The sequence below is a fragment of the Grus americana genome, chromosome 3, assembly GCF_028858705.1.
Source record: "Grus americana isolate bGruAme1 chromosome 3, bGruAme1.mat, whole genome shotgun sequence".
Taxonomy (NCBI): domain Eukaryota; kingdom Metazoa; phylum Chordata; class Aves; order Gruiformes; family Gruidae; genus Grus; species Grus americana.
Genome location: NC_072854.1, coordinates 120,902,674 through 120,929,926, shown reverse-complemented (window position 1 = coordinate 120,929,926; position 27,253 = coordinate 120,902,674). Strand labels below are relative to the sequence as shown.

At 41.3% G+C, this 27,253-nt stretch overlaps 1 protein-coding gene across 4 annotated transcripts in view; it reads left to right on the top strand.

The window, feature by feature from the left end:
* PLCB1 (phospholipase C beta 1) overlaps positions 1–27,253 on the top strand; it is a 396,670-nt gene that overhangs the window by 98,013 nt on the left and 271,404 nt on the right. For all 4 annotated transcript variants that reach the window (XM_054820497.1, XM_054820498.1, XM_054820500.1 and 1 more), the window contains exon 3: positions 12,409–12,477. In XM_054820497.1, coding sequence (XP_054676472.1) covers positions 12,409–12,477 — 69 coding nt within the window. The remainder of the gene's footprint in view (positions 1–12,408; positions 12,478–27,253) is intronic.

Here is a 27,253-nt window from a genome sequence, read left to right as displayed (position 1 = left end):
ATTTGAGGCATGCATATGCAAGTACCTTAATAAAAATAATTTCCCAGATCTATCTAGAGATTTATAAAATAAAAAAGAAGAATATTATGCATTCAGATTAATAGTAGATGAATGTAAATCAAACCTTTAGAGATTCACCCACTGATTCTGATCTGGGGATTCTTTTTTTTTTTTTCTTTGATTTTTAAAATGCACTTATCCATAAAGCCTGGGAGCATGCAAAAATAATAATGATTACAGCTTGTACAAAATAAATTAGCAAGAAATTCTTACTCCCCTCTAATTAATTCCCTAATAAATACCAAACAAATAACTATGTCCTAAACTCACTTATATTTACAAGGTAAGCAGCAAATGGAGGTAATAAGGGAAATGAAAATACGGCAACAGCAGGTGAAATGAAACAGGTCACAGGAGGATGGAGTGAGCGTTCTCCGACAAGAATCATTTTTCTGCTGGCACAGCACAAGGAGGAGAAGGTGGCCATTGAGAGTTTCTGCCGAGTTACTGTGCTAGGAACTATGTAGTAGCAAAATATGATTTGCCTGATGACAAACCAGTGCTTTCTTATGCTTATATTGTGCACTCACCTAAATGAATCTCATCTGTTTGGTCATATGTGGACACCTTCAGCTGGTATTGTTGGTGTACTTCATCCTCTTGGAAAGGAGCAAACTGTCGAGGCTCCATCCGGGAAAAGCCTTTCTTTCCGCGTGTGCAACTTCTGCTGGTTTTTTTCTGATGTTGACATAAAGAGCCTGGAAGTATAAATCTTCTTTGGGATAAAGCTCCCCTGAAATTGTTGGAGTATCAAGACCTACTAAATAGGCCACTTATGAATTAGTATTTAATGAACTATTCTCTTCCTTGTCCATGCTAACTTTATAGATAAAGCTTGTATGGTGGTTGGAATAGTGAGAAGTCAAGGATTTAGCTGTAAATAAATATGATTCCTTTAAGTCTATACTATAGGAAAAGATTTTCTGTGTTCTATGTTTTTGTATATTCTTTAGTGCATGTATTATTTTCATATTCAGAAACATGTCAAACTCCATTTTGAAAGGGAATTTTTGCTTTCAGTATCTAAAGAAAAATAGTCCTAATTTTGCCTGTACTTATTAGAATCTATATAGCTCACTTCTTATTTCTTTCTAGATTGAATAGCTCTACTTCTTGTCAACTGATTAGACAATGTATATATTTATAGACAATAATCATACCCCTCTTAGCCTTCCTTTCGCTGTTCTGTGGAAGCCAAGCTCTTTTAGTCCTCTTGAAGAAGAGCATATTCCCAGCCCTGTGATTGCTTTTGAAACCCTCTCTATGCCTTCTTCAAGTTAAATTCCCCTCTGAGTACTGGTGACCAGTTTTGGATGATGTTGTGTCGGTTCTGGCTCACGTAATTAATCAAAACTCAGGCGAAGAAGATCTTCAAAGCTTCCTGTGCCAAGAAGAAATTTTATTAGCGTAGTTAGATATGATCTGGCTGGCATCTTATGGAGTCTCTGTTGTTGTTGTTGTTGTTGTTTTACCTTCACATTATTATACTCCTTTCATCATCTGATCTAAAGCTTTGCCCATCAGACTAATGTGCCTACAGCTGCTGGGGTCATTTCCCCTTCTTTCCATTTTCTAAAATGTAGATGGTTTAGGTTTTCTTCAGTGTCCAGGTCTGGTATGGATTAGATATAAGAGCAGGATGATTTATTCAAAACCTCAGTGAGAAATCTTCACCCTGTAATAACAGATATGCTAGCAAAATAGCTGATCCCAAGAGATTTTTTTTTTCCTTGGGGAGAAATCTTGTCAACATGTCTTATAGTGCAGTTTCAGCTTTAAATACATCCCATAAACCAAACCTTGGACACTAGAAAACACAAAGTGCCTTTATTTACAAAGGTCAATTTGTGAGTTTTCCGCTATTGTCTTTAGTGCTTAAGCGTCATGTTATAGCTGGAGTCTCCAGTTGGAAGTGTGCCTGGACTGTGTATTTTCCAGTTAAGTAACACAAGCCAGGGCAGTCTCTAGAGGAGTTGGCAGGAATATATGTTGTGCTTCTGAACAGTTTTCAGTTTTTATCCTTTTACCTTATCCTTCCACGGAAGTCACAGGCGTGTAAGTGAGGCATGTATTGCTATGCTGAGCCTTAACCTTAAAGCTCCTTGTGCTATGTAGGGAGCAGAGCAATTCCAAGTTCCTAATCTCCTAGTTTTGTTATATTTACATGTACAAAACATGAAAAGCTCCAGGCTTTTCTAAAACCATATTCAAAGCCATAAATGTGTTGGTATTCTTTTAGATGCATCAAATCTATGCTGCGTGAGTAGAAAATGGCTTTTATAGAAATTCAAAGGACGTGATCTGGTTCAATCATGGAAAAATCTTCTTCTGTTGATCAACAAGAGATTTGCCTAAGGAAGAGCTGCAATGTCAGGTGTGGTGGTAGAGCGGTTCGGGGCAGTAGGCAGGAGTTGTACAGTGGCTCTTCCACCTGAGATGAAAGTCTCTGTTCCAGCTGTTCTCTGTTTGGGGCACTGCTGAAACTAATACACTTGCTTCAAAAGATAAACCATAGTACTGGTCTACGTAGTCCATGATGCCTTGTCAGCATGAAGTAATGGCACCAGAATGTCACGCCTGAAGTATGATATGGCCCTTTCTGGGAAGGTGTTTAATCACCATAATCACACATGATTATGACTTTTGATATGAAAAGAGAAGTTTCGTAATAGAAATGCTGCTTTTTTCATCTGCTGCTTAAAACTTCAATTCACTATACTTTTCCTTGTGACTCTAAAGCTAGAAATTGCCAGGTTATTCCCAGTTATGTGAATAAAAATCAGTCAAGTACTATTATGAAGGCTGCCTACAATATGCTTTGTATTTTCTTTTGAAGTAGGTCCTCCCCCAGCTCTTTCCTCTCTTGAATACGGCCGCACATCATCAGTTCTCTTTTTCCTCCTGTTGTTACCCAGTTGCGCAAGTGGGACGAGCAGCTCCACGAGAGCAATTTTAGCAGAACCAAAACAATTCCAACCAGTACATCTGAGGTGCTTGTATTGTGCAACTCCCACTGCCAGCTGCAAGAAATCCAAGTTGTTTGGAAGAGAAACTTCTAGTTCCGACCTGCGGGTGTGCTTGCGTCGCCCTGAACTTGAGACAAGCTCCTATTGGTGCGGGATTTCCCATTGTGTCGCAGCGTAGCGTGGCGGTATGCAGCTTCTGAAGGAGCTTTGGATGAGCTCCTTGAAACATTTAAAACAGGAAAGCAACCATACAGCTCATCCACAGCTGACTGGCCATGGGAGGTAGCACACTCTAATGGGAAACTAAATGACCAGGCACCTGTTTCTAGCTCTGCCAGGGACTGATTTCTTATTTGGTTTGTGGCACATCACTTGTAACCAGAGTTGTCTGGGCACCGATTTCTCCAAAAACATTTAACAAGCCTGCATCCATCTCTATAGCTCCAGGACACACTGCCTTTCCTGGAAAGATAAAGCACTGGTAGTTAGAGTGTGCTGCAAAGGCAGCAGTGTGGTAAGCAGACTGCACGCTAATGGGTGGGGGACTAAGATACGGTGATACTTTTCCAGCTTTGCCACTGTTTCCCTCCGTCCTGCTAGGAGATTATGTCACATACCCATTTCTCATTTCATCCACTTACTGTCTTGTGTATTTAGGCTGTAGGATTAAGGGTTGTGGCTTGGTTTTGTGGAGTATATACTGATACTCTGACTAACAAGGGAAGTTACTGTTTTTATATGCCAAGCTGAATTTACACCAGATCACACACTGGTGACTTTGGACTAGAACTGTAGCTTTGGACATGGCTGAAGAGGGGCAGACTAAAGTTTTATCTGTCATGATGGAAATTTTCTGTTTTTCAGGATATTACTTCTAAAATCTCAGATGATTGCTGATCATAACACTCTGACTCTTTGGTATGTCCTTCATCCATTTGTGTCAGTCAGCTTGCTGGGATGAGAACAGGTAGCACATCTTTACCTCTGTGAGTTCTTCTGCTTCCTGACTATTTCTTTGCACTAAGACTTGTGTTGTGAAATCTCTGCACCAGTTTCTAGACTGCTTAGCCATAGCGTCTGTAAATCCAAGTAAATGAAATTTTCCTTAATGAAGCAGCAAAGAACTATATGCATAGATGCAGAAGACTTGTTTTGCTTTCATTATTAAAAGGGTACTTAGCATGAAAATTCCTTCTCATTTTTTTTTTTCCTAATAGCCCAGTGCTTCATATAAACTGCAGACTATTTTCCCTGTACTAGAAAATGTTGCTGCTGTTATGTCTCCAGGGATACACTGGGAAACTAAGCATTATTAAGATAGTAAAAACTTTTCAGTTTGTGGCTTACTCTTCTATAGGAGTGCTTGTTATAAGGGCCTTTCAGTAGGGATGTCATGTAACTTGGCACTTCAAGAAGAACCTGCAAGCAGAGAAACCTTACAAGGTATTTGGAGCTTATTCCCAGAGCAGTTGAGTCAAATCATACATACTAGTTACTTGCCTTGCAGGTGCTGAGGTCCTCCAACTCTTTTTGAATTAAGAACAGTTAATGACCTCCCAATAAAGCTTAGCTCAGGTTCAGATTTGCAGATAACCCATTTCGGGTGGTAAGAAGTCATTCCGTTCAAGTGATTTTTGAAAATTTTCCATTCTGTTATACCAAACCCCTTGAAATCGTTTGCTTGGAGAAGATCATCCACCATCCAGTTACCGTTGACTGTAGTTGTGGTCACTTCATCAGGTGCTTTAAGCAAGAGTGCTGGGAGAGCCACCTGGGGAGCGAGGTATAACGGGGTCCCAAGTGCATCACTTTCCTCCTTGTCTAATGAACCACATGTATTTACTTGTAGAAAGCAGAACAGCAGAGGGTGAGGAAGCAAGCCAAGGGAGCTTCTCTGGAGAGGGCTGGCTTGGAATTCACTGGGCAGCTGGGACAGTGGGGGTCAAAGCTGTACTCTGAATTGGACAAAGCACTAACCTTAACCATTCACTTGCCTGAATCGGGGCTGAATGCCATGAGGTGTAAAGAGGGTGAGTGTCTGCCTGGACTATTTGGTCAGAAATGTTAGTCCAGACCTAAGGAGCTCGTGTGGTCAAAACACTACTTAAAACCCTCCCTTCTGGTTGGCCAGGCTGCTGCTCTGTGTAAGAGGAGCACATCTACCTCCTTCCTTCCATCTCCATCACTCCCTGCCTTAGGGGATGCCTCTTAGTGCCATAGGTAGCAGAAGAAATGGCAGAGCACCTCCACCAACTCTGTGGGGTGATGTAGCGCTGATGATGACAAACAGGTCCCCACTTAAAATGATTCCCAAGAGAGACAGGTCCAGGAGTTGAACTTCCCCTGTGTGTATGGTGAAACGTGCCCAGCCTCATGCTCTGAATGGGCCTGAAGTGCATGGGAGCACTCAGGAATCGCTTTAACCAAGTTTGAACACACAAAAAGTTTTAAGAACCTATTGGGAAGCCAATGGCTAATCTAGAAATATGTGTTCGGTTTAACCTGAGCATTTCTTCCATTATTTGAATGCCTAGCAATTGTCTCCTCATACCTCTGTCAGGAGAGCATCACCTGCAAGCAGCTAGAAGAGGTCTGGTTGTTTTGGGCAGTTGGTGAGCTGTAGCATTAATATAATATAACTGTTAAAAAGGGTAGGTGAGAAGGTAATAAAATATTTTGAACTTGTGAAGAATAAGGTTTTGCTATTGTCAGGGAGAGTTTTACCGTTGACTTCAGGGTGAACGTGCTACTTTGCTGCTTGCTTATTGACACAGCAGATGATTTTGATGCCTGGTAATTGAATTGTGTGCTGCCAGGAGGAAACATGGAGACAGTTTCTTCAGGGACTGGCTCTCTCCGGTGAGGTGCAGCTTATGAATTATGTAACGGGACTTTCAGGGAAACACGGCGCTACCTTAGCTCAGCTCCCATTAATGTCATCGACAGCCTTGCTATTTCTTCTTGTAGCCGTCGATGCAGGTTTCTGTTAGATCAACCTCACCAGTCCTCCACAGTTTTCCTTTGGGATGAGGAGGCAAATCGCTGTGTTTCATTCAATCTATTCCTAATGATATTTCATTTATTCTTAATGATAACGGGGAAAAATAGATATGGTTTTAAGAGGGGGATAATATATGACATCCCCTAGCTGTGAAAGCTCCCTTTCTAACTTAGCGCTAAATGTTCACTCTCACTGCAGAGAATCTCAGTCCTGGAGTAATCCGAGTGTGGCTGATTGATCATCACGCTGTCAAAATCTCTGAAACCTGAATGAGGTGTATTCTATAAATGGCTGTAAATTGCTGAGTTTGCATATGTATTTACTCTGAATCTATAAGGCCAGATACTTCTTTAGCATAACTTGTAATTGTTCCCAACCAGATTCAAATGTCGATCTTAGTATTTTCTTTCTAACATGTTGTAAGGAAATGAGTCACTTGTGTCTTTATTTTAAATAACAGTTTTTAAATGTAGAATAAAAATAAAAGTAATGTAGAACTGCATAAGTTTTTTGCTTCAAGAAATATTCAATGCTTTCATGTTCAGGAAATGTCAAATGGAGTCTTTCTGTGTTAAAGAAACATTTCATTATGATTAACTATTCCCAATAGAAGATGGTGTTTAAGTCTCCATTTGAAGTTTGTTTCAGAAAAATGGCCTTTTTCCTTTGAAAACTTTCACCAGATGTTGCCATCCAGTAGCACTAAATGGTGCTTGTTTACAAAACTGGCTTAGTTTTTCAAAGTTTATTTTGCCAGCACTGCATCAGACAAACTTTAAAGGCAATGTTGTGTCTTCTCTTAGATCAACTGGTAATATTTATAAGAATTAGATAGGCTTTCAGGCACACAGTTTCCTCTTCAGATTTGAAACTAGAAGGAGCAGATTTCAGAGCTAAGTGGAAAATGAGTTTTTAGAGTTTAATTAGTTGTGCATCAGTTAGACTGTATCCCTAAATGCCAATGGCTACAGCAACATGACCGTGAGAACTGTGCTCCACAGTTGCTGGCAGCATGCAGCAACATTTCCTACAATGGGGAAAAAGAATATTTGACCAGAAGGGACATGGAAATAGAGGTTGAACAAACGTAGGTCAGAGCAATACATGACTACTCAGCCACAGTGCGTACTCAGAGCAGAGTGGAATTATTTTTGTTAGGGATGTAAGTAATTAGATATCTGGACCAACTAAACCGTGCAGCTGTTGTAACGCACACCCACTTTTGCTATGTCTCCTTGACATAGTTTTTGTGAAATTCAGTAGGACACTTGATCCCGCTCTCAGCCTGCCGTGCTGCCGATGGCTCTTCGGCAGAGCTCTCCGGTGGGATCCATAAGGAATCCTGCTTTGTAGCTGGGGTTACGTACGAGCAAGTTCCCAAGACACTGTGATTCACTTGGCATCATTTGGGCAGTTGAAAATTGGAGTGAGCCAGATCCTCAGCTGGTAGAAGTTGGTGTTACTATGTTAAATTCAGATGGGCCTAATTACAAGTGCTCAAGCAGTCACTGAGGGTTGCACAATATATTGCTTTTGAGAGTGTGTGCTCACCCATAAAAGTGAGATTACACAATCTAGCCCTATATGAATGCATCTCTCTCAGCTGCTAATTGAAAACAAACATGGATTAATAATTCACTTCTCCAGAATTTCTGTATTATAAATTACTGGGGGAATCTACCACTTGCATTAAGAGATGTTGCTCCATTGCAAGTTTAATGAACCCCATAAGCAATGTCTGGAGGTCTCTAAATAGGGAAAAGTTGGATTTGCAGAGGTTTGCTTTTTTTTTTTTTTCCCAGTTGCTATGGCTTTCATGCCTCATGCAGCACAGAGTGCAGTTTCCAAGCCTTCACGGAGGAAGTCAGTAGCAGAACTCCTGTTGACTTAAGCGAAGGAGGGCTTGGGCTGTTTTGCTGCACAGGAAATGGGGCATTTTTCTGTCCAATATTGAAACGTATTTTTCCCTTACAAAAGTCTGCCCACATTTTGCAATTGGGAAATAGGAAATTGTCTTTTCTCTCATTTGGGAGGAAGTTACTCTCTGTCCTCTTAATTAGTTGTTTGAAAGATGAAAGCAAGTGCCCAGGGGTCAGGGAATTCCAGGAGGTTTGGTATTTTTGGACCAAAGAACTTCTAAGAAATGGCACATTATGAATTCTGATTTATCCAAGCCCCGCTGAATGCTGCCTGCAGAGGCGCTTACGTGGATGCATATCCTGCTCTTGTCCTTTTAATTTAGAGCATAGGTTACAGCAGCTATTGGGCTATTGCTTCTACAGACCTGAAAATACATATCAAATATACTTATGGAAGCTGGACCATTCCTTTCTGATACCTGATGGTGGCTGAGAGTTTGGACTTTATTTTCCTGTGGCTTCCGTAATTACCACCTAGGAGAGCATCCCCCCAAATTAAATGGCCTTATCAAGTAAGGATGTAAAGGATTATAGGGATAGGATTAAAAAACCTGCTTTCTATGTCAGAGAGGTAGCAGAGCAGCAAGGCCACAAGATGCATGTTCAGGGGGTCAACCTTTCCTACAGCGATGCCAGCTGATCTTGTCAAAGCAGCCCCACAAAACTCCACTCTTCCTCTAGTCGTCTTAGACTGGCCTTGCTAGGTCTTGGGTCCTTAGGCTATAACATTTTCAGCAGATGGCTTGGTGGCATGCAAGCGGCTTGAAAGTAGTAGTCAAAACTCCAGAACAACCCTATAGCTCCTCATCTTCCTCCATCCAGGATGCAGACCCAAGCAGGGTTGTTCAGGTTCCTTGTACTGTCCTTGGGGCCTGGTCCTTGCCTCTTCCTTTTCTGTGTCTCTAATGCATGTTATTCCATTTAAGAGGGTCTTTTAATGTTTGTATTATGGGAGGTCTAGTTGCACTTCTGTAAGTGAATAAATGATTAATTCTGTTTGTTCTTTTTTCTTAAAAGTTAAAATGCCAGACCAATCCAACCAAAAAAAACCTTCTGAAATTCACTGTGTGTGGCTCAGCATCTTTGTTTAAGATCCATTTTTCTTCAGCGTCTTTCATTTCTCTCATGTGTTTGCTGTTAAAGCCTTTATTTTTAGGGCTTGTCAGTCCTTTCGGTCTGCAAAATCTTACTTTTATGACATGCTTTGCATGTGCCCGTAGCTTCTGTAAAGCATTTCACAGTGGGTCGGAGACCACCTCAGGGCATGAGTATTGTTTGCTGTGGTAAATATAACCCCTGGCCTCTCACCCTGAAGGCCACGTTCTTGTCCGATAACAGCAAACTTGGGCACCTGCACCCTTGCTGAGCACATGGCCCATAAATCCGAAGTGCCATCGTCTCTGTGCTCCACTCTGCACGTTTGCTCTGCATGGTTTCTGCTGATGGACTTTCAGCCTGTCTCTGCCCTGCCTTGCCTTCCCTTTGCTTGATGCTCATGGAATACGTTGGCTCTTGGCCCTGGCTTTCCTTTCAATTCCTTACCTTTTGTGCAGTGTTGTCTGGTCTCCTTCTCCCTGTAATTATGTCATGACTCTTCTGTTTCCCACCTTAGTTCTTGCTCTGAGTGTGATAAACCTGAATGTAGCTCTGCCGTATTTCATTATTTTCACTTCTGCCAGTATCTGAGTGGCTGCATGCATTAACTCAAAGATAAGCCATTTTCCTGTTTTATTTAAAGATGCACCTGCTGCCATACTTGCATGAGTAGCTATTTCATGGTGCTTCTTTGGCTCTTTTCACTCTGATTTTATTTATTTTTTTTCTATGTTGAACAGCATTTGCCTTCCACTGCTGGTATATCCCAGGTGATGTGATGTAATTCGCAATGTCATGTTTCACAAGAGCAACTTGAAAGAGTAACAGAGTGATTCCCCTCTCCCAACACTTTAAAAGAAAAGGGAGGGGGAACAAATTCTGGTTTAATTGACAAATAATTTGTAACATATACACGAGCACTAGGAGTATGATGCTGCATTTTGAGATGCAGATGTGGCATGGGCTAGATTTCAGAAGAAATAAAATACATGGAGACATATTTGCACTACTCCAACATCACTGGGACTCGAGACATAAATTCTACTGAGAGGGAAATGATACGAATGTGGGAATGTTATCACAAAACCCAGGGACAGATCTGTGGCTGGTAAAAATCAGCATTACTTTTTCAGCATTGCTTTTTTCACCCGTTGCAACCATTTTCCCTTGGTGAGGAGCTGGTCCCATCCAGACCTGGAGACCAGTCACGTTGGGAGATGGAGAGCTAATGCTCGCTGTTCTCTGCCGTTTTTAGATATTCTTTGCACAGCTGTCTCGTTGAAGAGTGAGAGATTACCCAGATGATGGTGCATTAAGGGCTTTTCTGCACTTTGTATTGAGCTTTGCCCTAACTCCTGGTGTCAGTTGTGCTCGTGTCGAGCAGGATAAGGATCAATGTAGTTTAGATCTGGAAGTAAGATCAGCTTCAAGCTGGACCTGAACGTTGGGTTCACAAACCATCAGCTGCTCCTGAGCTGGAACAGAGACAGCTGTAGACAAACTGTTACGTACAGCGATCAGCTGTCCATGTGAGGCTCACATGGACATATTATGCCTTGTGTATTGGTGTAGTTTGGGTTATTTCCTAAGGAGGTTTATAAAATATCACATTTTATGACCCTGCTTATACTTCTTCCTAATCTCTGCAAGTTTCGATACCCTTGTCCCCTTTCAGGCAAGTAAGAACAAAAAATAATGATCTCAAAAATGCAAGTTTCCCCTAAACAGGCTAGATGAAGAGGGAGGAAAATGCTCATGCAAATTCAGCAGGTACTATAAGAAGAGAATTGGGATTGATACGGGGGACAGAGGAGAATGTGATGAATTTTACGGTGGCATGAAAATTTGTTGGTACAGTTTATGTCTTAGTAGAAAACAAAGGTCTACAAGAGCTGTGCAGGGTCCCTTAAAAGGGAAAAGAAATAAGGATACAAAGTAACTTGTGGCAAAATAACATATCCATAACAAATTTTTTTCTTTTCTCCTTGAAATTAAAAAAAAAAAATATAGCAGCTTTGTCCATCACAGAGATTTCAAATTCTCTGCACATTATTTGCAATTACTGCTGGAAGGCTGAAATGCATTGAACTGGTGTAGCTGTAATTGCAGTGTGGTCACACTCCTGCTGAAGTACTCTTAGACTATATTTAATATGTAATTGAGCCATGCTAATATGGGCTATTAGTCCAAATGCTAGTGTAAATGAGACGAACAGTGTTAAGATGTGCTTTAAGATTGTCAAGCAATGCTAAATCAGGTCAGATGATCTTGCCGTGTCTCGCAGGAGAGTTGGTGTTGCTTCTGGCAGAACACACGTAATGCCGTGTGGACGTGTGTGCTTGCGAGGGAGCCGGCAGCTGGGAATCTCACTGCTCTGCTCTCCAGCATCCTTCTTCCTCCCAAACGCTCCCTGCCTATAAGTATTAAGACATTCAAGAAAGAACAAACATGGCAACATCCAAAAATGCTCTGTGGCAGGACGAGAATTGGGGAAGATGATGTTGGCTGAAGGCTGTAATTTGCTGTGTGTTTGGAGAGGTGAATGCTGATTGAGGTGGTGCTGATTGTGGAGGGGCGGGTGCACCCTGCTGGGCTGGCACTGGCAGGAGCACCCAGGGCACCGTGGGCTTGGCTCAGCCCCATCCCTCCCGTGCTGTCGGGCACTGGCAGGGAGAGTGAAGACCCAAGAGGTTATCAGGGAAAGGAGATTGATTCTTCACATTGCACGTGCATAGGGGAGGACAGGAATTTGCCTAACAGAAGCTGTCATCACGTGCCAGTTTTGTTCCGAGTATTGTATAACCCACAACTCAAGAGTAACATATGAACTATGAAATGCTTGTCAAAAGTCCATGGTTTTTACTGAGCAGTAGTCACTAAAATTGTTGGAACTTGTTATCATTGTAGATATAACACTTTTTGGGTTTTATGTGCACTTTTCAAAATGTTCTGGTAATAATAAAGTAGATTTTCTATTGCAGAGGCAGGGGTTTCTGTTTGTAACGTCGCCTTTTTCACACTGTGACTAGCATCAAAATGCTAAAATTATATTAAAAAGAGAAGAAAGCACAGCAGATGGTATTTAGTGATCCAGAAAATAAGCTTGACTCATATGGCTTCTGTATATTCTATATATCATAAGAGACCTACACATCTTTAAAGAAACCAAGTTATGTGTCTGAGGTCTTACTATTGCTATTACAACAGCTGAAGTGGAACAGGACACTCCTTGAAACTGTTCTCAGTTTGGCCAGGCATCATTGCAAACAGGCAAACCCCTGACAGATGTGGGAAGTGGGGCACTGTTAACACAACGAGGCTTTTTGACTAATGTAATAATTATCTGTGTTGCAATTTTTCCTTCTAGGAGACTGAGCTGCTAGATATCAGCCTTGTCAAAGATGCCAGATGTGGAAAACATGCCAGAGCTCCCAAGGTAGGCATTTTTGCTGTGTGCTTACATGTTACGTTGATGACCTAGATAAAATAGAATGGAAATTATATGCAAGAATTAAAAAAAAAAAAGTTCCCTTAGCCAATAAGAAGTACTTTGTCTTTTATCGATTTAACACGGGTTTTGATGAGAAGCGTTATGACTCTTGAGCCATTGTCATTTGATTCTGTATGTAAAATGCTGATGGAAGCTCTGCTGGCAGCGAGGGAACAAAAATCCTGGTTTGTCAAGGTAAACTTACACAAGCTCCTTGCTTCTCTGATGGCAAGGAGCTGATAGTTGTTTAGGTCCACGTTGCATTTTGTGCTGCCTGTTTTTTTCTTTCAGTGCTTCTTGAGGCTAGAAAGAATTTTTTTAAAAAAACTGTCACCAGAGAGGTCAGGATATCAGCTCCCTTAGGCTTGCTCTGGTGTACTGCATATTCCTCTGCTTCTCTAAAGACAGTAGGTTCTACATATATGTTCTCTCTGGTGTTTTTGTTTGGACAGAAACTATACATCAGAGAGAAAAACCCAAAGCACTCAGCTCTGCAAGCAAGACAGTGCCTCAGGGAATCACAGGAGTGACAGGAAAAAAGGAAATCTCCTGAGGGCCCTCAAAGTATGGCCTTGCTGCTGCTTAGCCACAGTTGAACCAGTGGGGTTGAAGCAGCCCAAAGGAATGCTTCTCCTACTCTCATCTCCGGGGAGGAAAACATCTGGGTCTGGATGGCTGCGGCTTCTCCAGAGCCTCCCACTGTGCTCCTGCTTCCTTGCAGACCCTGGGTCAGGGCACGGCCCCACGGGCTCCTCAACCCCACGAGGGCAGGCATTAGGGACGGAAAAGGTTGTTTCTCCGTGCCAGAATGCGATTGTAGTTATCTCTGAACAGACTATTCAAATTTGGTTTTCAAAGCTTTCCATGTAGTCCTGGCAGCATTTTAAAGGCTGAGTTATAATTGAAATGCAACAGAAGTACTTTATGACATCCACATTAATACCAAATGAGTTCACCGTGATTAATGGTTCTATGATGAATAGCAATAAAGTATTAACAATGGCTAGAACATTATTTTAAAATGCTACCCGCTTTACAGAGGACATTCATGTTCTTCTAACAAAATGTTTTTAGCTAAAATTTATGCATAGCTATTGCCTTGGTGACTTTTATTTATTAGGTTACATAAAGGCTGTTTTTGTTACAACATGTAACGGATTTGACAGCAGTGGCATTAAATGAAGGGTATGAAAAAATCTTGACTTTTAGGGTGGTGAAATGCACCACCTGTGTGAATGAGTTTGCTTTTTGTCATTGATTTGTGTGTGGGCAGAATGAAAACAGCACCTGGGTTGGCTGTTGATGGGATCTTGCAAACGGTGTGAAACAAAACGCTCGTTCTGGGGCCGGTCATGTCAGTTTTGCTTTGATCCGTGTTGTGGGGCTGAGCAAAGGAGTGCTGACTGCAGGTGAGTGAGTGTTACAGAAGCCTGTTTGTGTCACTTCCACAGAAGATCTAAAACTCATATAGCAGCAGGAAGGCTTGGCTCTAAGTCAAGCAGTAGCAGCTTGTGATTGCATGGAGGTTTCTAGTAAAAACCCTGGTATATTGGCTTAAGAGAGCAGCACCTTGTATGCGTGATACTTGCCAAAATTCCCAGCTTTTCAGAGGCTCTTTTCCACAGCTCTACTTTCAGGTGGGAGCAACCCTTGCACTCAGGTGAGCATCAATAATGAACTATGGTTAGGGGTAGTTCCTGTGTGCAAAAGAAAACTTCCCTGGTACCTGCAGAGTGAGAGCCTCTTGCCCTGTATGTAACCCAGCCTATGGTATAAGCTGCAGACACAGAACGAAGTTTAGCAACAAATACTTCTTACTTCCGTGGTACCACTTATCACAGATTTATTAGCTATCCCAGAAGTTAATCTCTCATGATCTGGTGGGATCATCATTGACCTGGGAACTTGCTTCCCTGTAGGAGCCTTGGCAGGTAGAAAGCACAACATGCTGTTGTGCATTGACACATCTTTTACTGTAAACCAAGAAATTTAGGTGACTTTTCTCTTCATTCCTCCCCCACCCCTCCTTATGCCCATAGTCTTGGACAATTTTAAAACTGCGTTAGGGGACTTCTTCCAGTTTATGCAAATTCTTTAATCTGTTTTCAGAATTCTAAGAGTGGATTTCATCCGTGGGTTGTCATTAAAAACTTAAGAAGTTAATGGGAATCTTTTAAACCTCATTTAATGCATTTCTGATCTAATGCTACCTTTTGATAGAAATAAGTGTCATATTAAATAAGTCTTGACTTTTCTATTAAACATAAAAACTGTAATTAACTTTTATTTTTATAGTAAACTAAATTTCAGTGTGATTATCAACACCCATAGTAAGCCACCCAAACCTGTTAGGTGTGCTGTTACAGAAGACCATCAGCAAGTAACGATTTTAGAGGACTATAAGCAGTCATAGTTACCAAAAAACTTTCTTCACCACCATCTGGAATACACACTTTTTCCCCATATGCTGCCATATCCACCAGCGGGGACGTTTATTTGGTAGCTTAATTAATCTGTCAAGCTCTTGGTCTTTTTGATGGCTAGAAACAGAGTCTGTTCTCATGCTGCAGTCAGTGTACCTTCTGTACAGCCATTGGCATTCTTAATTTCTGAAAAAGAGAGACAAACAGTGAGTTCCAGTTAGTTTCTCTTTCAGCCCTGTTGGTTGACATTCGTTTTTCATAATATTTTTCCATAACTCCAGACACAGATATTTTGTGATTGTTCTTGCATTTGCTAGTCATTTTCATAAGAAGAAAAAAAAAAAAAAAAAGCTTTTTCATTCTGGAGACATGTTCGTCGATGAAGGATAAACAGCCAAATGCTTCGTTTTTATTTAGAAGGCACTGTACTCTTTTTGTTTTATTCTATTTTACAGCATCCCTAAATTTGTTGAAAATGTGTTAACATTTTGCTCCAGTAATGAAGTCTAAGCTATGGATTGTCTTCTGTAATGCTTTGGCTAAGTCTGTGCTCTGGAGAAAGGTAGCATTAGGCACGCTTATGTTTTCTATTAGTCCCTAGGCTGTAGTGGGGGGGGGAAAGTGACAGTAGAGTCCAGAAACAGGATACATAAATGCACTTGGGCTACTGTACACTGTTTGTAAGCTCAGAGCTTTTTCTTTTTGGGTTTCTCATCCAGGAGGTCTGGTTCCTTTCTCCATTCTTTATTATGTTTAGCCTCAAAAGTTCCTGTGAAGGCACAAAAGTGCAGCTTTCATCCTACGCTTGTCACGTTAAGGTAGAACAAGGAATGAGCTGAGGTCTCCTCAAAGTTCGTGTGTTAGCACTGGGTCGGAGCTACGCAGGTGGTCAGCTCTGCTTGGCACGTTGAGTGCAAAATCAGTTCTCCTTCTCCAGCCTCTGGTTTGCGACGATTGTTAGAGTCTCTTGAAACCTCTCTCCTGTTCTTCCCGTTCCCTAGAGACTTCAGAGCAGAGCGCCAGCACTATTCCTGGCCGCTGTGACAGCTGCGTATGGGAGTAGCTTAGAAGGGCACCTGCAAAAGAAAGACCTTCCTGAGCAGACTTCAGGAACAGTTATGCCTAGCGGCAGCCAAAGGAAATTTGTGGATTTTAGGGCGTTAGGTAGACCCTGTGGGTCTTGGGCAGAGGATAAGAATGGTTTTACAACAAAGGAAGTGGAGCATAAAGATTAAAAGTTCGATCTGTCAGAGTGTTTAGGCATCTGAAAATAAGCCTGTATGTCTTTCATAGGAACTTAGGTTTCTAATGATGTAGAAGGGAAATCTTTAGTGGGTGCCAAAAAACTTGATACTTGGGGATGAGAAGACCATCCTCTGAGCCCAAATCAGTAAGCAGAATACACAAATGACCCCTGTGTTACTGAGAAGCTTCAGCATCGCCTTCTTTTTCCACATTCTGTCAGGAAAGAGTCCTCCTGTCTTCAGCTGCTATTTTCAGAAACGATAATAGAGTTTTCCTTCTCAATGCAATATACATGCAAAGGCTTATTCTTTGGAATAAGGGCAAATCTCAGGCAGCACAGAGCACTGCAGCAGATCTCTAAATGAGAAGAAAAATGAAAGTAATGTTCTGAAGAGAACAAGAAAAGACTTATTAATTGTGTATGTTAGGGAAAAGTGCCTGAATTCAAAATGCAATTAAATTTATACAGAAGTGAGGGAATTACAGGATTATTATCAGGACTTTGCCTTTTTAGTAAGCATTAGAATCATTTAGGAAGGGAGCAAGAGAAATTTTGAGAACAGGAGATTAATATGCAGTTCTTTTTGTCCTTTGGAAGACATGACTGCCCATAAATTCAGCGCAGCCTTTCGGGAGTGTGGCATGCCTTTTCTCACAGGTTTCAGGGGCTCACAGCTGCCGCTGGCGTTAGCACGGGTGCAGCATCAGGATGCTCAGGGCTCACGTTTGTATTTTGAAATGCTGAAGGAATGTGAAAATCATTGGTTGCAATGAGGCAAATACTTATTTCCTTTTTATTTGCACGTTACCTGGTGGCACACTCTCAAGCTTTGTTTTGATGTGCAGGCTAACAAAGAGACGTATTTTCCCTTGTGGAGTTTAGCGAAGAGGTCTGCAAAATAAAACACAACGAACGGTGAAGAGAAACCTACATTTTTGTACAATGAGGCAAAGAAATAGCTCTGAATATTCACACACCTTCTGGGAAGCACGGAAGAGCCACTCAACTGAGTGTGCATATTCTTAGAAGGGAGGCATAGCTAAAAATGTCACACAGCAGTAAATACTAGTGAAAGGTTAGGTGGTGAAAATTTGGCAGCTGCAAGCACGCTCGCAGGACTAGGAAAGTCACACTTCTTACCATCTTGTATTTACTTTAGCCAATAACAGTTTCTATGGAAACTAAAATCTTAATGCAACCGTATAAGTGTTTTTAGTAGCAAGAAGAAATATCGGGATGAGTTGGCAGGAATAAGGAAATAACCCCATGGCAAATGTATCATATTGAAAACTTTTGATGCATTTGATCAGTCTGTTTTCCCTCAAAGATACCATAAATCATTCAGTAGGAAATGAATTTCTTTAAATGACATATGCTATGGAACCTGTAGGAGATGAAGTTATGAATGATGGAATCACTCTAATGCCAAAATGTTTATAGAGTGTAGTCCCCAATTTAAAAAACACTCACAGCTCCCCTGCCCCAAATTTTCTCACTTTAATGAGAAAGCTCTACAGAGAAAAATAATTAAGCTTTTTTAACGTCAGAAATTTGCCAAGACCTCAACTACTATTAATATCATCACCAGCCTGTCTGTATTTAGTGGTTTTCTTGAAATGCTCAAGTAGAATGAGGTGACTTCAGCAGTATCTCAGCTGTAATTTAAAAACTACACGCTTCTTCCTTACTGCAGAGGGTTTGCAGGTTTCTAACACATCTGTAGAGAAAAATCAACATTTCATGAACTAGATGGGCTCAGAAACTAATAGGAAAACTAACAAGGCCAGTCTAAATAATTATTTAACTGAAAATCTGGTGATTTTCAGGGAAATGAGGATGTGCAAGTCTATTTGAATTGTCAGAGCTATCAAGCCTGCTGTCTTCTGCGTCTGCTTCCGTACTCCACTGCGCTTAGAATCAATAGGACTTTACTGACATTTGGGTAAAATTTATGCAGAGAAGCAGAAAGTAAGACTGTTGTCTGTGATGTTGTCAATAATCTCCTATTTCTTTCTTCATTTTTTATCTTACTGCCTGAATTTACAAATGCAGGTGAAGAACTCTTTGTGACGCCACTTAAAGCACACATACGCAAATAAATAAATTGCAGATAGCACTTGGTTGATTTGCCTCCAAATAAGGCTGTAATTTCTAATTTACAAGTCCAATGACAAGAGCCTGTCAAAATAAATCTAATTCAATCACTTGATTTCTTTATGGTATCTGAACTTACATTTTTGCTGGCAGCCTGTGATTTTTATGGTCAGGTTGTTTGTTTTTCTTTTATCGGGAGAACAAAAGAGGCCTCTGTCACTTCTGAAGTACTTGAAAGACGAGAAGTTTTTCATTTATGATAAAGTCTGTGCTGGGACAATTATGTTGTGTTTAATAGCCACTCTGATTAGACTGCATGTGGGAAATGGCAGATAGATTTCTTTCTTCGTCTTTTTTTTTTCTTTTTCTTCTTTTCTTTTTGGTCTACTCAGTAAATTCCCTGGAAAAAGTCAGCTGCCTACATGAATTGCACAAGAGAGCAACAAGCCTGCCCTTTGCAGCACCAACTTCTGTCGCTCTGCCTGTCTCAAATGCTGCTATTGCTGTTATTTTTATCTGCTGATAAATGCACGTCGCTTTCCCTTCAACAACCTTGGTGCTAAATTAGAAACTCTAATGTAAATTATGCCTAAGCAATGTTCTATTTCTGCCAAAAAGAAATAAAAATGGAATATGCATGCAGTTCACCTTCTTCCCACTCACCGTAGGGATAACAGTGACATCCTCAAATATCCCCCCCAATTTGTTTGTTCTTCTACATCACTGCTTTTTTTCATAATAATAATTAAATTATATAAACATTTTCTCTAGATTGAATTTTATTTTATTAAGGAAGGTTAGGATTAATTTCTTTGGATGACATTTGACCAGTGTTCATGCGGTTGCAGCTGTAAAGATGGGAAAGGCAAGTAGTTAAAATGCTGCAAAGAGCGTGGGAGCTGTGAGTTTGAGAGTTTTGTCTTGGACCCTCCTGGGGGGGGATGAGCTTTGCTCTGCCCTTCTCTGCTCACTTCCCTGCAGTTTGGCATCGCCTGTTGTCACCAGGCTGAACAGGCTGCTGATGGCATCCGGCATCTTTCGCTCTGCCAGATTTTCCCACCAGTGAAGACTTCCTTCAGAAAAGGTCTCCCCACTGCCCACAGTAAAGTCCTGAAGCTTATTCAGGAAAGAAGGCAAGTTTCTGTATGGCTAGGATGCTTCTGAGGTTGGTTGGTTGGTTGTTTTTTGGGGTTTTTTTTAATCTATTGAAAGTTAACCTCTTTGGGGAAGAGTCTCATCTCCAAAGATAGAGCTGTCAGTGCTGCTGTCCAGGGAGCATGGAGAGCAGGTCGTCACTTCTCCATCAACTGGAAAAAACGTTACCATCAGAACCGTTTTTCATCCTATTCTGGAAGCGAAGCGAAGCAAAGCAAAGCTTCCTGAAAGTGCAAACGAAGCCTGGGGCATTAAGTTGCAGCACAGTGGCCATTTTCGTTCTGCTTCATCGGGTCACAAGTTGTGTCTCAAACACGGTGGCTTGCTCAGCAGAGTGGATGAGCACAAGCGCTTTGCACCTGCGCTCTGAAGCCTGCAGAGATTCCTCGTCTGCCTTGGAGTGTGGTTCACTTGGCTGCTCATGCCTGAGGCCACCTCTGAGATGATCAGCATCCCGGTGCACCACCAGAACGGCCCAAATTGAAGGTGATTTTATTTACAACCCTCTAATCTTTAGGGAACTGGGACCTTTTCAGAAGCTTGTCATCAACTTAGCTCTGTCGGGGTAGTTCATTGCATTCACTATTTACTAACATTCTATAGTAGAAGGCACAGGTTTTCATCCAAGGCTTTCACTGTGAGTCATTACCAAAAAGATTTAATTTTTTTTTCCCGCTCACTGGCTGTTCCAGTTAGCTTTCTGTGCTACTCACTTTTATGTTTTTCTCTGTTATATTTATAAAGCATACATCTTTTTGTTTGTATACTTTCATGCCAAAGTATGAAGTATGTAACAAGAAATTCTGTGTTTTCAAGAAGCACAAAGGCATTTTATAAATGTGATTTTAAAACTTGACATTTAAATTTGAAAAGGTAGAATAGGACACTGCTCAATTAACTATGTGATATTTGAGTTGCTGAGATCACCAGAGTGTCAGTAAAGCTGTGCTTTAAATGCTGCTGTTGAAGATGCTTTTGAATAAACCTGCGTACATATTTTTTTTCTCCTTTTTCTCTTTTAGTATGACTTTTTGTGTGATTTTAAAGAGAGATTGACAGAGACAGCTTTGTGTGGTCTCAGGCACACATAATACTCCAAAACTACTTAAAATCCATACCTAAGCCACTCTGGTGAGCTTTCAGACTGAGACGGTGGGGGATTAAAGTAACATATTGGAGGGCATGGACTCATCACTTACCTGAGCGTGTGCTTCATGCAGACATGAAGTTCAGTGCTGCGGTAATATTTCCTGTGATAGCGTAAGTGATTGTGATCACCTCCGCGCTGTTTCAGCTTGAAGGTTTAAATTCCTCTCCTTGCCTTTCCCTGCTGCGGGACAGGGCTCGCAGAAGGAGAGGTGGGTTGCAAAGGGGTGTCTCTGGGCTGGTAGGTACCAATTCTGGTGAGCCTCGTGGTTGCTGCCGATCGCAGCCATCGCTTGTGCGCTTCAATGTGATGGTGGTGTGCTGTCAACAGCTCACCTCAGGGATGAGGCCATATCCGGTGTCAGCAGCCTTTTGACAACATTTGTGTTGCTGATCAGTAACACAGGACATGGATGTCTTATTCCTGCCTTCACAGCTAATAACGCTAATGAGATGAGAATGCAGCTGGGACAGCATGTCCAGCCGCAGCTACCACTAACCCACACCCCCTGTCAATTGTGATAAAGCTCACTTGAATCTGATAAATGGCATTTTTGCAGCAGCTGGCACAAAATTTAAAAATTGTCAGGACAATGTAAAGTTATTTTGGATGTGCTTTTAGCGATGCTAATATGTTAATGTTGCCTATCGGTGTCCAATATTATCTGTTTGTTATCTTGCATCCCCTATGTGTTCATATCCACGTTACCTTTTGACTGGTACTAAGATCATAAAGATTTTGGAAAATACAGCCCTTTTTTCCAGTATTGGTTCAGTACCTAGCAGAGCAAAGTCCTGTTTCATGAGGAGGGCTCCTAAGTGCAATACTGATACAAAAACTGATAAATAAAATGTTGCTTTCCATAAAGATAAGGAGTGCTACATTCAGCCTCTATCATGAACACTCAGTCTGGAAAGAATTTCAAAATTTTTCACTGGAAAATTTCAAAATTTTTCACAAGGTACTAAATAACTGAGTCACAGTAGTCTTTCCTTCTGCCCAGTAATCTCCATCTAGAAATATTTCATAAATATTAAAGTATCTATTTTAGCAATAGTGTGGAGCTGTGCATCCAGTGAGAGATCTGATGGCAGTGCAATACCCTCAAGCTTCAAATGTGGAATCAACAGGCTCAAGCGAAAATGCCACAGCAGAAACAGTTTTATGCAATCATTTAGAACAAATGATTTAAATGTCCCTGTTTTATCGGAATCCAGCTTGGTCATTTGCCATGGCATCTGTATCTTGTAAGTAACTGGTCAGAGAAAACTGCTGTGTTTTAACTAGTTGCAAAGGATTGATATATTTTTTTCATCATCCATCTCTTCATGGAACTAAAGAAAACCTTTTAGGCTTAGAAGAGAGACCACTGCAAAGCGTTAGAACAAAAGGATTAGGTGTAGATCCGGAGTAACCCTGGCTGACAAGGGATGCCAGTTTGTTTGCAGCCAGATGCAAGTGCCCCCCCCCCCCACTCAGCTATGCAGGGAAAAGCGGTTTACTGGCGGCAGGGTGCTGAATAGCCGAGGAGGAGCAGAGGGTTATCGGCATTGGTGTCACTATCCGTGTTGGATGGAGCTGCCTGTGTGCTGCGGTGGATATCAAACCCTGCCTGGAAACCCTCAGACAAATGACAGGAACTGAGCAATCTGTGATCAACTATAAACTGTCTTTGGTCAAAGCTTGTAACCCAAGAGATTTGTTTTTGAGATTTAGAAGAGTCATAAAAAAAAGTTTTCTTTAATACTGAAGTTATTTAAGCTTGCTTAAACTCCATTAGAACAGCTTCCAGCATCAAAATTCATTATCTTCCATATTACATTAGCACTTTCACGGTCTCGTAGCTAAGCACATTTGGCTGTAAAACTGCGCATTTGCCTAACGTTTGTTAATCCATACTTGTATGCTGTCCAGTATGGCTGTCTAAGAAAAAGTGATGGGGAGAAACTTGGCTCTCTGAGCTGAAACTTTGATCGCGAAATAATTACAGCCCCTGCCATAAATAATCCTGATTTCATCGCTGTGGCTTTTCCGTCTGTTTGCTTGTGTCCTAAGGCATGGCTGTGCCGGTCGGACACCTCAACTGCACCAGTGACATGATGCCTGCGGCAGATGTGCTGCTGTGCCCTGTGGTGACACAGGTATCCTGCAAAGAGACCTCTACCACTATTGCAGGGAAACATTTTATTAGGAATGTGAAAGGGGGAGTTAAAAGTGAGTCAGCTACAGATAAGGAAGCTAATGGGAGCAAATGGAAATAGCCAAAGGTCCACGGGAACTATAAAGTAGCAGGAAACTGCGGCTATTTCCAATGTAATGATATCAGTATATTTATGTTAAATCCACGTTACCAATTTCCAAAGGGTCAAGAAGGAATGAGACTGTTTTCTTTTGCTCTAGTCTGCTGTGGATGTATAAAAAGGCAGAGGCAAATGCATCCAAATTTCTGATTTTTTTTTTTAATACAGTAGGATATTTCAAAAACCAAACCAAACACTCTACTTTTTTAATTATAAATAGGATTATGCTACCAACTATGGCATACAAATACTTAATTTTTAAATAAATCCTGGGTAGTATTTGTGTGGCGATAACAAAAAAAACCTTATAGCTATGTCGAGCGTGAATTGTCTGTCTCTGGCTTTGTCAGCTCCATCGCCTCGCAGCCGAATCCTAGTTAAATAAACAAAATTATCAGCTGTTGCCACTAGGGAGTTCAGACACTCTGTTCCACTCCTGGGGTGTTAATGAGCCATCCGCAGGGATGTTCCTGCAAAATGGATGTCACGGCGACACTAGCTGATACATAAGCATGTGCATGTGGGAGCAAAATGGTTATCTGTATGTCAGTGCTAAAAGAACATTTTCTGAGGGCCAAAGGTTTGCTTAATGCATTTTTCAACCCTTGGTGATTCACTGGAATAAAGTGTAGCGCATTCCTGGTAAAGACTGCTGTGTGTTAAGATTGATACACAGCTACACCTGATTTAGCAAGGTTTTTCTGACTGTCATCGGCTGCATCATGGATACATCCTTCCCAAGGAGAAGCATTTCTACCACTATGAAGTTGAATTGCCATGGCTCGTCCCTGATATGGCTGATCTGCACTAACAGTGCACACAGACAGAATTAGGGGCTGTTTTCTGCATGTGGGTGGCCTTTGGTATAGTTATTAGTGCTGTAAGTGTCCAATGTCCTTCATATTTTGTCTTTTGATGATAAAATTCAGGTCTTCGTTCCTCTTGAGAAGACCGATCTGCTGAGAAATCCCGTTCATGGACCTACGTGTCATCCCTGTCATACAGAAATCACCGTATGGGATGTGTAAGAAAGTAGGCGAATTAGACATTTCCACAATTTACCCGCCTTTGTGTATGAACTTGAGTTCATACCCCCGAAGTATTGATTGAATTATTAACCAGACTAAAATTTCAAGGATCTTACTGACAATATACCAGTGCTCTGGGATTGTGGTGTGACCTAGAAAGAGTGTGTGCTGAAAGGGCAGGTTCAATGCTGATCTTACGCTAAGGTTCAGCGCAGCTCTATTTTTAGTTAGTAGAACGATCTCGATTGAATCGCCAAACAAAGCAGAAAAAACCCGAGTATGTAATTGTAAATTACAGCAATCTATTAAAATGTAGGTTTACTCTTTTAAAGGCGGATTCCATGTGGTTTAGGTTTGTGAGCTTCTGAGTGACGTTGTTTAACTTGGGGAATTTGGATAAAAACCTAATTACCTTACTTTGGAGAAGAAATACCCTTGGCTGGGAGTTCTTGGCTGTGGTATTTTTCAGTATCCAGCTTCTTTGTTGTTTTTTGGAATTAGAATGAACTTGCAAACGTGCAATTTAGGAACCAGCCTAGATGGTAGCTGATGTTTTTCCACCCTGTTGTGCACCACCTCTGCATCTGGGTTCATTCCCATCAAGGGACACCAGTTTCCAGTTACTAGACTTCCAATGATGGTTAATTACTATAACACCTGTTAAAAGAACATGGCTTTTTTTCTCATTTTTCTAGGAGGAATCTTAAAACAAGTGTCAGTATAGCTTGCAAATACAACATCATAACATGGGTTGTTTGAATTCCGCCGTGTCTGTAGTAGTCAGTACTTGTGCTGAAGAGCAGATGTGATGTGCAGGCAGAAAGGTGAGCTGCTGGGGTTAGGTCCTCTCCAGCAAGCTGTAGAGCTGGTGAGATTTGGCCATAGGTAGGGGCTTTGGGTATGATTTTTTTTTTTTTTTCTTTTCTTGCAAGAAATTTGTATCCAGTCCTGGTCCTAGGACAGTGTTAAATGTTATAGTTTATCACAACTGGTAAATAATTGGATTTTTTTAAAAAAATAAGTCAGAGGAAATGAAACCTTTCTACTGTGTCCAAATATTGAAAAAAGCATTGCCAGCTCAGTGATTTTTATAAGAAATTTTGTGATGGAAGGTTCTGGTAGTTCAGGGGAGCAGCACTGACTGTGGGTCTGACTTTCAATGCATCCCAAGCGCTTGTTTTCCTGTTTCGAAGCACGTCCAATATTGATAATGCCATAACTGAAATTACACAAAGATTTTTTTGTTATAGTTGTTGCCACTCTGAGTTAACCTCCTTCCTCCAAGATTAATGAAATACATTTAAAAAAATCTATATGAGAAAATGTATGCTGTAGTTTTGAATGCTTAGTATGAATGGCTTCAAAATGCTGTTTGCTAATGAAGTGGCAGCAGCAGCACAGTGTGCCAGGTCGGGTCACGATAAAAAGGGAAAAGGCAGTCACATTCATCTCAGAAATAATGGTAGCAATCTGCATGTTGTTAAAATGTTTAAAGATAACAACAAAACTGAATTCAGGTAAACTAAAGCAGACTCCTTGAACGGTTACTTGCGTGTTGAGACAAATAGAAGAACTTAGTGTGTGTCGGGATAGCTGGTGGAGCCGTGGCAGCAGGTCCCAGCCCTCTGAGGGCTGTGGGAGCTTTGCTTTGCCTTTTCTGAGAGCCGGGCTCCCTCCATCATGGACTTAGTTTCTGCAGTATATTTTCGGTAAAAAATTCTAAACCACAAAATGATCATTTGGCAATTTGAGAAAGAAAGCTGATTTTAGCTAACCTAGTTAGTCTAGTTTTGCCTTAATAAGGAGAAGGATCCCTTTCTGCCCTTCCTCCCAAAGCCAGCTCCAGGGATCTGCCTAGGCTGCTGCCGCCATGCCCAGAAGCAAGCCCGGAGCTGCAGCCTGGCCATCTTTCCCCCTTTCTTCGTGTTGACATGCACCTCAGACAAACACTGTGGTTTTGTAGGAGAGAATGTCACCTTGTTCTCCAGAAATATTTATATCTGTTTGTTTTTAATAGTGGTAAAATCTTTCTTCACAGCCACGGACTGTTGCTACCAGGGTAAACGTGTTAGTTGTGGGTGGGTAAGTGGCAGGAGGAAGGGAGGAGAGGAGGTTGTTTATGTCTCGTGGTGTGTGTTTTACAAGGCAGCGCAGGAACAACAACATTTTCAAAACTGCTGCAGAGGTTTGGTTTTGCTTGGTTTTATCTGAAGGAAGAGGAGAATTTATTTTGGAGTTGCTTTCATATTGTCCTTTGGAGTGGCCTTCTGCGGTGACCCTAGGCACTGGGGTGCTTTCAGAGCTCAGGCTGCTGCTGATGTAGAAATTCACTCCTGCTCTGGTGAGTGCCTGCAGGTCACCTTTTGTTCCCGTGGTCTGTGCCTGGATTTTGCTTTGCAGCAATATGAACCAAACATCTTTGCTGTAGAGGTGGTAGTGTTGGAATAACGCTAGTGCGCACTGGAGTATTTTAAGTTAAAGTTAGTTTTTCACTCCTCCTGGGTCCTATGGGAACATCAAGCCCTTGCAGATGATGGTGACCGTTCATTTTGTTAAAGGGGTGAGATTCGTCTTTGGTTGCAGGTCATCATAATTGACACGTTAATCATTGCATCATGTTTCCCACTGTAGCCAAAGTGGTGACACTTCTGCATGTTTCAAAGGAACTGTTGCTGCTGTGAATTGTTGTAGGTAATGCTGAATATGATCTAGCTCATTTTTAAGACACTGATATGTTTGTGACAGTATTTCAATTGGGGGAACTAATCTTTTTTACACTGTATTTTTTTATATCCTGCTGGAGTCAGGAGAATCGCAAGCGGTGGGAGGAGAAGTGGGATTATTTAACTGTTACTTACATAATAAAACAGGAGAATTTGAAAGCTGTGCTCAGGGCTGGTCAGATTTTGATGATGCTTGGCTTTTCCTTTTGGTTTATATTTAAATTGATTTGTTATCTGGAAGCATAATCACTTGATATTGCTAATTTAATTTTTTGCACATGACACTTGCACGTTATGTAATTAAAACAAACTCTTTACAGGTTTTTTTAAGTATCACATACTAGCCTGACTAAGAGCATTTAAATGCCCATGTGTTTGAAAGGGGGATGCTGTATTTTCTCCTTTAATTGAAAACTTTTTTACAAATGCCAAGGTAAAACTTATCAGGCTGTAAACAAATGTTATGCAATCTCTGTTAGGTTTCAGCCATCTGGCAAAGCCTAGTTACCCTCAGACAGTTTTATGCTCTTTATAATGATGCTATTCTTGGCAATATGGAAATGGATGTTTATACGAGAGGTTCCCACAGCTGGTAGAGCTGCCAGG